At 65.4% G+C, this 12,225-nt stretch overlaps 1 protein-coding gene across 3 annotated transcripts in view; it reads left to right on the top strand.

Moving 5' to 3' along the window:
- LOC102188791 (protein HIRA) overlaps window positions 1-12,225 on the top strand; it is a 49,139-nt gene that overhangs the window by 10,021 nt on the left and 26,893 nt on the right. For 2 of the 3 annotated variants that reach the window (XM_018044813.1, XM_018044814.1), the window contains exons 2-8: window positions 1,778-1,840; window positions 2,661-2,771; window positions 3,786-3,876; window positions 4,787-4,881; window positions 9,609-9,704; window positions 10,368-10,528; window positions 11,559-11,726. In XM_018044813.1, coding sequence (XP_017900302.1) covers window positions 1,778-1,840; window positions 2,661-2,771; window positions 3,786-3,876; window positions 4,787-4,881; window positions 9,609-9,704; window positions 10,368-10,528; window positions 11,559-11,726 — 785 coding nt within the window. Of the gene's footprint in view, window positions 1-1,777; window positions 1,841-2,660; window positions 2,772-3,785; window positions 3,877-4,786; window positions 4,882-5,036; window positions 5,104-9,608; window positions 9,705-10,367; window positions 10,529-11,558; window positions 11,727-12,225 lie in introns of all 3 variants that reach the window. The other variant, XM_018044815.1, reaches the window with a different exon arrangement.

Genomic DNA, 12,225 nt, shown 5'->3' with positions numbered 1-12,225 from the left:
GAGGGTTCCGGCCGCCCGTCTGGTGGATGAGGGTGCTGGCCGCCTGTCTAGATGAGGGTTCCTCTGCCCGTTTGTAGATGAGGGGCCGCATAGAGAGCTGAAGCGCCTTCCTGGAGGGTGTGCAGCTGGTGAGCGGCAGGGCCTGGGCCCACCCCCGTTTCTGCCGTCCCCACGTCCTCCAGCTCTACAGTGCCTTCTCCGTGAGAGCTGCTGCTGCTCCTGCCCCCGGGTGGCAGCCTGCCCCCGGGTCTGCACTCCTGGGTGGTGCCCCGTCTTCTGGCTGACCCTCCGCCTTGGGGGCTCAGGGCACCTGTGGTTTCTGCAGGAAGCCCCGGGCTGAGTTCAGTGGCTCCGCCCCCGGCTCCACGCTGAGGCTTGCGGCGGTTGTGCGTGTGCCGTGCCGGGCTGGGCTCTGGGTGCTCCGGGTGGGTCTGCGGGCAGGTGAGTGTGCTCTGCTCCAGCCGGGTACGTGGGTGCTCCTTGCTGCACCACTTAGGACTGATGCCAGCTCAGCTCCGATGGCAGCTGCCCAGGCGACTTGGCCCGTGCGGGACGCGAGGGAGCAGGCTCCTTGGGCTGGCTTGTCCCCGTGCGTCCTTTCTCTTCCCCACGGTGCAGAGGGCAGGGACCGCCTTCACGGCGGCTTCCCTGCAGCCCCTCTGCCTGCGGGGACGGGCGGCACGCCCCCATGCTGCCCACGCCTGCCTTCCCGGGGCCGCTGTGGACGGTGTCTGGGCTCTCCTGAGGGTGGAGGGGGCCTGTGCGGGTCTGTGCCCCGGGACGAGCTCTGGCGGCCGCTGTGCGCGGGTGGGTGCTGCTGGGTCAGGGCCGACAGCTGCCAGGCAGAGCTGGCCTGTCCTGACAGAGCCGTGGCTCGGGGCCTGAGTGGCCGCTGCCTCCAGAGCGCAGAGCAGGAGCGCTCGGTGCCTGTGCCTGCCGCTCCCCAGCACCGCGGCATGACCAGGCGGAGGCCTTCCTCGGCCTCGTGGAAGCTTGCGCTTGGCTTCACCGTGGCCGTGCCCTCTGGGAGACGGCGCTGCAGGGAGCCACACTCCCGCCCAGTTCCCGCTCGCTGTCATGTGACACCGGAGCCTGACTCACATGCCCACGTCCACCGTGCCCCTCTGTTGTGATGGAGACAGAGTGTCCTCAGCTGAGAGACCCCTGGCGACCACCCCACATCTGTGTTGGTGACCGCTGATGTCCAGCTCGCCGTCAGGCTGCTTGTGTGTCCCTGAGCCCCCTCCCTGGGCCGGGCCCAGGGTTGAAGGAGGCCGAGAGCTGGCTGGGAGATGCCCGTGGGTGCAGACAGTCTGCTGCAGGGCCTCCGCTGGTCAGTCTGCCCAACTGCCTCCAGCCTCGTGGGCCCCAGTGGGGCCTGGCCTTCCCCGCGGGGAGTGCCGTCTGATTGACCGCACCCCGTGGGGCTGCGCTCGCGGAGACGACTCCGAGACGCCGATGGGGCCCAGCTGAACCGGAGTGGGGCAGGTTCGGGGGGGCCCATCGCTGCCGCCCCTGGGACTGGGGCGGGCCGAGCTGCCTCCCAGACACGCCCACCTGGTGGTGACCTGGGTGAGTGTGGGGTCTGCCGGCCCAGCCCGCAGGCACAGGACGTTGCTGTCGTGCCCGGGCGGCTGTGGGCAGCTCGCGCCGTTGCTCGCTTGTGGCATTTGTTGGCAGCCTGCTGTCCCCTCGGGCGGTGGGCAGGCGGTGCTTGAGTCGCTGGTGTCTTGCGTGTGTGGGTCTGTGACTGTGTGTTTCTTTCTTCTGTTCCCAGGAAAACCAATATTTTCAGTTGATATTCACCCGGACGGGACCAAGTTTGCAACTGGAGGGCAAGGTAGGTTCTGGGGAGCAGCGGGGCGCTGTGCCCACCCTCGCCTGCCCCCCGCTCTGCAGCGCGCCCGTGGCAGCTCACGGCCGAACCTGGGGCTCAGTGCGCACTCCGAGTGTTCTGGCCGCAGGTTGATGTTCTGACCCCTGCTGAGTGGGCTCCTGGTTTAGGCAGCCTGCACCCCGGCTTCCTGAGCGCGGGGAGGCTGGTGGCCCCACGGCAGAACTGGAGGGGGCTGGGCGCAGGCTTTAGCCTGCTGTCACTGCGAGTCTCTCAGGGCTCAGGAGAGCTCCGCGCACTACCCAGGGCCGGGGCTCCGTCCTCATCCGCACGGGCGCGCCTGCCTGCCGGGCTGGCACCCTGAGGTCCGGGGCTGATGAGGAAGAGTCCTAAGATCCTGGCCAAGAGGCCATCTTGGGGGCGCTGTGTGGAGATTTTGACACATCCATGTCCAGGCCCTTACTGGTTTTCGCTTCTGTACTGGAGAGTTAGAGAGGGGCTGCCCCTTTGGGAGTTCCCAGCAGTGGAATCCCTCCTGAGAGGCTCAGGTGTGTGTGCCAGCAGCGTGCCCGCTGCCTGGCGGTGGGGAGGTGTGGGTGCCCTGCACAGCCGCTCGCCTCCCGGATTGGCACGAGGCCCCCCGGGCCCCTGGTGGGCCCAAGTTGGAGGCCAGGCCAGGGTCGAGGGCAGAGCCCGGGCCTCCGAGCCCAGCAGCGCTTGTTTCCATTCACCTGCCCGGTCAGCCTGACTGTGCTGGGTGAGGGCGGGGCACGGTGTCCTGTGCCCGCCCCAGACTCCTTGAGTCGTATCTGCTTCTCCGTTCCAGGACAGGACTCTGGGAAGGTTGTGATCTGGAACATGTCTCCCGTCCTCCAGGAGGATGCCGAGAAGGACGAGCGCGTCCCCAAGATGCTGTGCCAGATGGACAACCACTTAGGTATTTCGGGGCCCTTTGCAGGCTTTGCGTGCTGGCGCAGCTCCCAAGGCCAGCACGTGCGTTTGTGGTCAGAGAGCTCAGGCCGTGCGGCGCTAGCTCCCGTGGCCTGCTGTCTGACGCGCAGATCTTGGCTGCACACCGGGGTGAGTTATTCTGCAGAAGACCCGGCCCGCCCACAGAACCTCCTTTGGACAGTCCGCAGGTACCTCTGGTGATTTCCTGCTCACGAGCCATTCCCGCCTGATTCCACGGGGCTGTGGGACCAGTGGCCTGGAGGCAGTAGGGTTCTGGGGAAGGGTGCCCATGAGACGGCTAAGCAGACGCCGAGCCGGCCGCCGTGGCCCTTGGGGCCTCTGCCAGGCCCTCGGGCTCCCCGACGGGGTCGCGGTGTCCTCTCCCGCAGTAGCGCCGTAGTTGCCTGCCCTAGAGCATCTGGGGGCCGTACCGGCTCTGGGGCCCGCCCAGCTGCCCCGGAGACGCTCGCTCCCAGTTACGCGCGCCCCCGTGGGCACTGTGCCCCTCCCACCATCCACGTGAGGGCCACAGCCTGGACAGTGTCCTGTGTCGTGGGACTCAGGGGGGCTCCGACCGGCAGGGCCAGGGTCTCTGCCCGCTTAGTTGGTGCGTGCAGGGCAGTCTGCCTGCGGTTGGGAAGGAACTGGTAGGTGGCTTGAAGCCAGTTTGATGCTCTACCAAGCTGCTTCCCTGGATGCTCTGGAGAGGGCATCTCAGCCTTTTCTCACGAGCCCTCCTGTGGAGGGTCGTCCCAGGTCAGAGACGCGTCTCAGCAGGCTGCACCCTGCTGACGTGAGGGGTCTGAGTTCCCAGTTCCCGGAACGCACGCTCAGCACTGACCTCCCAGAGACGAGCGCCTGCGCGGACCCTGCCCTGGGCGGGTGCTCATGCCCGTGGTCAGCGCCCCGCGCGCCCGCTCCTGCCCCAACAGGACGGCCTTCCTGAGCTGCGCCTGCCGCCCGGCCCCACAGACGCTGATCTCTCTGTTTCTCTCCCCAGCGTGCGTGAACTGTGTGCGGTGGTCAAACGGTGGGATGTACTTAGCTTCCGGGGGAGACGACAAACTGATCATGGTGTGGAAACGGGCTACGTAAGCACTGTCTTCTTTTTTCCGTCTTGTTCCTAGAAGCTTCTTTGCTGGTCTTTATGCCACTCTGGCACCCAGAGCTCTAGCTTCAGGGGTGGCAGGAAGTACATGTGCTTGGGGCAGCTCCCCACCTGTCTGCAGACCATCTCAGCACCCCCCAGGGCTGGCGCTGGTGGCCTCTCTGGTTTTGTCCTGCGAGTGAGGCCTCCCCGCACACGGGGTCCAGAGCCCGCCCTCCTAGGCGTTGGCCTGCCCCCTCTCTCCTGGGGCTCCACGGCCCCCCGCCCCGAGCACCTGCAGCCGCAGCGCACCGTCTCCGGGGCCCCTCAGGTTGGGCCTGGGCCTCTGGGCCAGGCAGGCTAGGGACCAGAGGCCTCCCGCTCAGCCGGAGTGTCCCTGGGGCTGTGGCTAGGAGAGCCTGCCTGTAGCCTGGGTGGGTTCTGCCGGACGGAGGGTGTTAGCAGGGCACGCCTGCGGGGCCCGGGGGCCGCCCCCGTGCTGTTCCAGCCCCAGCGTCCCAGCAGGGAGTTCACGGCCCTGCAGGAGGGCCCCGGATTCTATGGCTTCAGCCAACGTAGAATAACATATGTGGTACCCAATTTGAGAAACAGAAGCAAATCACAATCCCACCAGTTAAAGGGAGCCGCAGGCTGTGTGTGTGTGTTTCCGTGTGTCCCGGGCTATGCTCCAGCGTCGGTGGCGTGAGGGAGCTTGTTGGGAGTGACGTCCGGGCCTGTGGCCACCACGCCATCCTGTCTCTTGGACACGTTGCCAAGGCTGGTCGGGCTGCGAGCATCCACCCGGTGCACAGATGCGGCCTTGCCCACCCAGCCCACGCCGTGCAGCCGGCCGCTGTCTGTCTGTCTGTCTCCGTGGCGCCTGCGCGGCCCCCGCTGACTCCCCTCTCGCACAGGTACATCGGGCCCAGCACCGTGTTTGGCTCCGGTGGCAAGCTTGCCAACGTGGAGCAGTGGCGATGCGTCTCCATCCTGCGGAGTCACTCAGGCGGTGAGTGGGCTGCCCGGGGGGGCGCCGCAGCGGCCCGTGGAGCGCGGGGCCCCGGCGCAGCCCTGCGTCTGGCCGCCCCGACCCCCGCCTGCTCCAGCGGCGTCAGTGTGCCCACTCCTGCCCTCATGGGCTGTGTGTTTATATCTTTAATGTAGAACTCCCCACGTCCCGCTGTTTATCCTGGGAACTGAGTCACTGCCTCATCAGTGGATCGCTAAGTCCGTAAGCGCACTTTCTTTATTCCGCAGAAACCCGCCCGCGGGGCCCACTGGAAGCTCCTTGCTTGACTTTGAGTGTGTTTAGAGTGTCTTCAGTGGGCTCTTTCAGGTCTGGACTGAGGTGGACAGCACTCGGTCAGAGGCCAGGGACCCCAGAGTCAGGGCAGTTCAGTCTTCCTCCGAAAGCCTGCAGTCTGGCCGGGAAGGGCCAGGCAGGCGTGCCAGGGGGCTGGGGGCCGGCAGTGAGCTGGCCGCATCTCACCCGCTGCATCTGGGGGTGCTGGCCGCATGTACAGGGCCGGTCCCAGAGGGCTTGTGGCCCTGCTGATGGGGGCCCTTGCAGCCCTGGGGCCTGAGAGGGACCCTCCAGCCACACTGTGGCAGAGGAGGTGGACTCGGGCTCAGGTGGAAACAGCCAGGGCCCAGCAGGGCCTGTGCGCATCAAGAGGAGACGGACTGGGGAGCTTCCAAGGCCGAGCAGCGGGGGAGCGGGCCCCTTGCGTGCCCGCAGAGCCAGCAGTGGGGGGTGTCCCGAGCCCTTGGGGAGGAGCCTGCAGCTGGAGGGGGGTCGGGGGGCCACGCTGCAGACGGTGCTGGAAGGGTGAGCAGGGGCTGAGGGAGGGCCACTGGGTCACCCTGACGGAGTCAGCTACGCCTCTGGAACCCAGCAAGCTGCCCGTGAGGCTACCCAGGTGGGGGGCTCAGAGAGGACTTCCGTGGGCCCTCACCTGATACTGCATCTAGCCCACCGCCCAGGGCTCCTCACAGTCAGGCAGAGCTGCTCACCTTCAGTGGGGGCACCTCCGGCGGCAGGTGTGAGTAAAACATTTAAGAAAAAGTATCCATGAGAAAGCAGAGGCAGATGGGGAGAAAGCGTTGGGTCTTGAAAATCAGCATGTGAAACCACGTGCTGGGCGTGTGTGACCAGGGTGGGGAGAAACGCCCTGATAGAGTGGAAGGTCTAAGGAGCGCATCTCACCGCGGTGGGCGCCGCCAGAATGCAGTGTGATGTGTAGTGTGGATCTGAAGACAGAGCACAGGAAGAAACAGGGTTTGCTAGAAAGTTCTGGTTTCCACAGTTGATGCCACAGGGTCAGGAAACCCTGAGCAAATGGTAACCATGGGGGAGGCTGGGAGTCACCTTCAGAAATGGCTCCTGAGCCCACTCTATCTGTTGAGGCATGGTTTCTGGCTATTAAGAATTATTCTGAAACGTAGAAATACTTATTCTTCAAAGGAAGCTACAACCCTGCCTTTCCAACAAATATGAGCAAAGCTGGAAAAATCAGTGACCCCAGAGTACTTGTGAATTTAACAGCATTTGACAGCAGTGATCCGTTTTCACTAACTGTGGTTTATAACAGAGAATTTTGTGTTGTGGGGCTCTGTTCACATACGTTAACATACTAGGAAGTTAGGTAAGCAAAGCCAGGGTTAGCCTAGGGCATTCTGAAATGAATATTAGGTTATTCAGCATCAATTCCTAATAAAAATCTTCTTTCTTTTCTAAATTGCCATAGATAACTGTTCCCTTACTGTGATAAGGTCTTCCCTGGGTCTTTGGGAGCAAGGGCAAACAGAGGCCACAGTTGAGCCTTGTCCTTTTGGTTTGGAGAGGAGACGGGCGTGGGAAACAGAGGCCGCAGTGGAGCCTCGCCCCATTGGTTTGGAGAGACGGGCGTGGGTGGTGTCACCACGTCACTCCTGTGGGATCTCTGCACTGCAGTTAGAGGGTGCGCAGGGGTGCCCTGGGGGTCCAGCAGGGAGGACGCAGCCCTCTGCCTGCTGGGTGCCGAGCTCTGTCCCTGGTCTGGGGACAGAGACCCCACCAGCTGTGTCAGTTCAGTCGCTCAGTCGGGTCCGACTCTGCGACCCCGTGGACTGCAGCACGCCAGGCCTCCCTGTCCATCACCAGCTTGCGGAGTTCGCTCAAACTCCTGTCCATCGAGTTGGTGATGCCATCCAGCCACCTCAAGCTGTGTGGTGCACCAAAAAGAGAGAGAGAGAGAGAGAGGGGGGGGGGGAAACTAGGAAACAATGCAAAGCGCGACGACGTGAGGGGTGAAGCTCCAAGGGCTCACGGAGCATAGGAAGGCACTCCAGACTAACGGAAGCAAGCCGCTCGTCGGCCTCACGCCGGAAGGCCTTGGCTTTCTCCAGCAAAAGCGGAAGGGCGGCGGCCAGAGGGGCGGCTGGAGTGTCCAGTGGCAGAGAGAGCCGTGCGGTCTCACTCAGACTCCTGAGGGAGGTCTAGAAGGTGGCGTCCGGCGGGGAGAGCGGAGGGCAGGGAGGGGACGGGCACGTGGCCCAACCAGGCCGAGGGGCCCGCAGCGCAGCCGCCCAGGGTGTGGCCGTGGGCCTGGGGCCGGGCACTCGGCTGAGTGAGGCAGAGCAGCGCGGGGCCCTGGGCTGTGGGGCGGGGGGACCCACGGCGGCATCTGGGTGAGGGCCTGTCGGGCTGCGGGGGTCATGGCAGTGAACTCAGGGCGGGTGGTCGGGCAGATCCGGGGAGCAGAGCGGAGGTCGGGGGTGGGGGCAGACCTGTGACCTGGTTGGGGGCCCCAGTGCAGGGGCTAACAGGTGGGGCCGGGGCCCGGGGCGCGGCTGAGTAGTGGGAGGGGGGGAAGTGAAGATGCTGAGAGCTTCAGGGTGAGCCCCCTGCCCCTGCTCCCCAGCTGCCTGGGCACCAGGGGTCACATCAGCCACGGGACAGCACGTGGAGGCCGTGGCCCTGGCGGGCGTGGTTCCTGCAGGTGTGGTCTGGTTCAGGCCCGGTTGGCGGGGCTTAGGAGAGACCTGGGCCTGGAGCTGGGTGGAGTCTGGCTGGTCTCCTGCAGAGACAGGGCGAGCGCCGGCACGGGCAGGGGTGGGCCGGGCCGTCACGGCGGGAAGAGCCATCGGAGCGTCTGGGGGAGCGGTGGGGTGAGGCCAGGGAGGACTCCTGGGCGTGGCCTGGGGACAGTGGCTGAGGCCAGGAAGCCAGGGTCGTTGGTGCAGGTGGAAGACCCTAAGGCTGTTAGAGAAGCCGTCCTCTGGGGACGGCAGGATGGAATCACGCTGGGGAGTTGGTGAGCGCGACAGCGGTGGGGCGAGCGACTCGGGCTTGGTCTGAAGGCAGGTGCTCCGAGCTGGCGTGCGGGGAGGTTGTGTCCCTTGTGGATATTGACCGCAGACTCGGCGGTGGCTCTAGAGGGCCTCTGGTAGGGCGAGTCGGGACGTGGGGGAAGCTCACACAGCGGGATGGACATCGAGGAGGCCGCGGGCTCCTGAGAACGCAGGGCTGTGAGTTCAAGGCAGCGCCAAGGCCCCGGAACCGGAGGAAAGCGTCGTCCAGAGGTGATGGGTCAGCAGCCACGCAGCAGCTGGCGGGGCCGAGGAGGCCGCGTGAGGTCAGCTGCAGACCGCGTGGCGTGCTCCAGCCGTGAGAGGCGCGCAGCAGAGGAGGTGGAAGGAGCGCTCGCCCCCCAGACCACCAGCAGAACGGATGTTTGTTCACAGTTAACAAAACAAGATGAAATGTAAAAGAAGTAATAATTTTTAAAAGTACCACAAGGGAGAATAACAGACTTGACGAAAATAACCTCCTACAGGAAGGAAAACTGATGGAATTGGCGGCTGGTGTCTGTGTTATCCACAGTTCAGGAAAATGCTAAGAAACTCACCTCCTTTCTGGAGTCCTACCTGAGCAGGCCTCTGCTCTAGGCCTTGGAAGCACAGGGGTCTGGGATGTGCATGAAGGCCCCAGCACCCACCCAGGCCCCAGAGGTTCCTGTGCCGCCTGCTATAGACCTGCCTTCACCTTAGACCGCCCCCCCCACAGCCTCCTCCCAGCACACGGGGGCACCAGGGGAGGCCGCAGACAGTGTCAGAATGACAGGCAGTCTTGCCGTGCCAAGTAAACAAAGATAGACTCAGCGGGCTAGAAGGGAGCCATCCTGAAGCTATAAAGGAAGCTTTGAATCAGCGTGCTCACAGCACGTGAGGAGCCCCCGCCCACAAGCGCCCCACATGCGGGGTGTGCAGAGTGCCGTGGGTGCCAGAGCCTCCTCCCGGCCCGCGCCCACAACGCAGAGGGGGGCGGCAGGAGGGCTTGTGCTGCCCCCGAGGAGCTCACGGCCTGGAGGAGAGGGCCCGACGGCTCTTGAGTGGCGGCTCTTTCTGTCTTTGCCCCCAGCCGTTCCTCCGTACACCCCGTGCCCAGCCAGGTGCTGCGCTCAGAGGAACCAGAGCGCCCTCAGCCGTCTAGCCCCCTCTGCCGGGGCTGCCACACTCCATCTGAGGATGGGCGGGGCCGCTGGGCGCTCCAGGCCTCCTGTCCAGTTGCAGGGCCTGAGTGGGGAGTGCTTCAGGGTGGTTTGGAAAGTCTAGCGATGGTGGTCCCGGATCAAGTCTGCCCAGCTGTGAGAAGCCCGGGGCCGCTGGCTGACCAACCGGCTGGCGGGCAGGGTGGAGCTGTGTGTGTGCACCCACGCCACGGTGAGAGACTGATCGCGCGCCCTTGTCTTCCAGATGTGATGGACGTTGCGTGGTCCCCCCATGACGCCTGGCTGGCCTCGTGCAGCGTGGACAACACTGTGGTCATCTGGAACGCCGTGAAGTTCCCAGGTCTGCGCCGCCTCTGCCCCGGCGGTCTGGCCACGGCGTCCCCTGGTGGTGGCTGCAGCGGGTGGTCTGGGTCCCCTCAGCTGGCCTCTCAGGGTCTTGCCAGTAATTCAGGTCTCCGTCGACCGTGTTTAAGGTTTGAAAGTTGACTTTAGAGACAGCAGTAGCCAAGCCCCCGTGCGGCCGCGTGCCAGCTAGTACGCCCTCCCCGCAGCGTCAGCCTCTGCCCCCTGCGTCTCTCTGACGCCCTTGGGCATGAGCAGGCGAACACGTTCCCTCTGCAGAAAGCTGGTTTCCCTGCTGACAGGCTGGAATCCCTCCCAACAGCAGAGCCCGGCCAGCCCTGCGTTTCCAGCCCGCGAGGCGCTTCCTGTTCCCGCCCTGTCGGGCGGGTCCCGTCTTGCATACCCTCGTCCTCAGCAAGGACGAGCAGGGACCCCACGGCGCAGGGGCGGTCAGGGCGGCTCTGGCGGGTGGCCTCCTGTCCAGAAGGGAGCCTAGCCGCAGGGCTGCGCTCCCAGCAGGACAAGGGGGGCGACCGGGGCCGGGGGCTGGCCGGGGCGGCTCCTGAGGCCCCCTCTCTTGGCCCGCCGGCCCCCTGCCTGTGTTTCCAGACAGAGTTTTCCCCTGGTGAAGTCTTTCCAACGCTTCTTATTTGTGCTACAGAAATCCTAGCCACTCTGAGAGGCCATTCTGGCCTGGTGAAGGGCCTGACCTGGGATCCTGTCGGTAAATACATTGCCTCTCAAGCTGACGACCGCAGCCTGAAGGTGTGGAGGACACTGGACTGGCAGCTGGAGACCAGCATCACCAAGCCTTTCGACGAGGTGAGGGCCTACAGCCCCCCGCCCACCCGCACCCGCACTGCCTCTGGCGCGGGGCCGAGCTGCGGAGCCCAGCCCTGGGGGAGCCCAGAGTTGTTCCCTTCCCCGGAGCTGTGAAACAGCCGCCTTGCGGTGGCGAGGCCTGTGCGGCTCGGCGCGGAAGCGAGCACAGCACGCCGCCCCCAGGCGGGGTGGAGGATGCCGGGCAGGCGCGTGCGCTTGCCGACCCCTGCCCTGGGGGCGGGCGGCCTGTGCGGGGCCTTGGCGGCCGTGCGCAGCGTCCCCACGGGCGACTGCAGTGGCTTGCCTGCTGCTCTCCCTTCCCTCGTTGGAGCCCTGCCTTCACGCGGGGCTGGAGCGGGGGGTCGCCGTGGTCCGGGAGACACTCTCCCGGCTCCTCCGCGTGTGCACGCTCCCGTGTCCAGCCGTCCCGGTGCAGGGGTGTCCCCACCCTGCTCTCGGGCTCTGCCTGGTGGGCCTTCCCCCACGCCTGCATAGCCTGGGTCCTAGCCGCCTCGGCCTTTGGGCTGCCCAGGGCTGACCCTGAGCTTCAGCAGCTGCTTTTATAGCAGCGTCAGCTCACCCTGCAAGAGGCCTGGTGCCAGGGCTGCCTGGGTCGGGAAGCAGGGCCTCTCTGCTGTGCCCTTGGCGGTTTGTGCAGACTTCGCCAACCTCTCCTTGGCTGGTGGCATCTCCAGGCTGCAGGGAGGAGAGGGCTCAGGAGAGCAGCTGGACCCTCGTGGTCCCTGCTGCCGTGCCAGGACAGGCTCGCAGCCAGACCCCCGAGGGTCAGCAGGGCTCCGCGGCGGCCACAGCACCTGCTCTGCAGACCCCCGTGGGCTCCCTGGTGCTGGGCGGTGGAGGGTCTGTGGTCAGAAGCAGTGGACGGGTGCCGTCTGGCCGGCCCTCAGCCTGTGCGCTGAGCAGTGGGGCGGCAGCAGAGCCGCGCGGCGCCGCTCAGCCTGAGTCCTGGGGCGGATTTTGGTCCCGGCATTGGCCTTGGGCCCCACTCAAGCACAGGTGCTCCTTGCAGTGTGGAGGGACGACCCACGTGCTGCGGCTCAGCTGGTCTCCGGACGGGCACTACCTGGTGTCCGCCCACGCCATGAACAACTCTGGCCCCACCGCCCAGATCATCGAGCGGGAGGGCTGGAAGACCAACATGGACTTCGTGGGGCATCGGAAAGCCGTGACCGTCGTGGTGAGTCTGCTGGGCCTCTGGCTGGCGGCCGCCAGTGCCGCCCGAGCGGGACCCTCGCAGCCTGGGCCAGGCCGTGCTCCCCAGGCTCAGGCCACGTGTGGGGCTGAGGCGGCAGCCTCCGAGGGCCAGCACACGTTGTCGTCTGGTTCTTCTTTCCTCTAAACTAATCACAGGGCACGTCCCGTGTGTCTTACGGCAAACGGACATGATGATGAGTATCACTGGATCAGGTTTGTTGGGCATACTGTGCGCCCAGCCTGGCCCTTTCGCGTGTGTGGGCCTGCCCAAGGGCACTCAGGCTGGCAGCCCTGACAAGTGGCCCACTCCCCAGTCTCCCTGAGACCCATCCGCGGCCGGCATGGCGCCAAGACCGCGCTGTGAGTCAGCTGACCCGCCTGGTGGTGGCGATCAGACTCCTGGGGAGCGTCCTCACAGGCCTGAGGCAGGCTGTGGAGCAGCCTGTGTGAGCCTGACTTGGTCAGCTGTGGGCCACGAGCAG

The sequence above is a fragment of the Capra hircus genome, unplaced genomic scaffold (assembly GCF_001704415.2).
Source record: "Capra hircus breed San Clemente unplaced genomic scaffold, ASM170441v1, whole genome shotgun sequence".
NCBI lineage: Eukaryota > Metazoa > Chordata > Mammalia > Artiodactyla > Bovidae > Capra > Capra hircus.
This window is presented reverse-complemented; position numbering and strand designations above follow the sequence as displayed.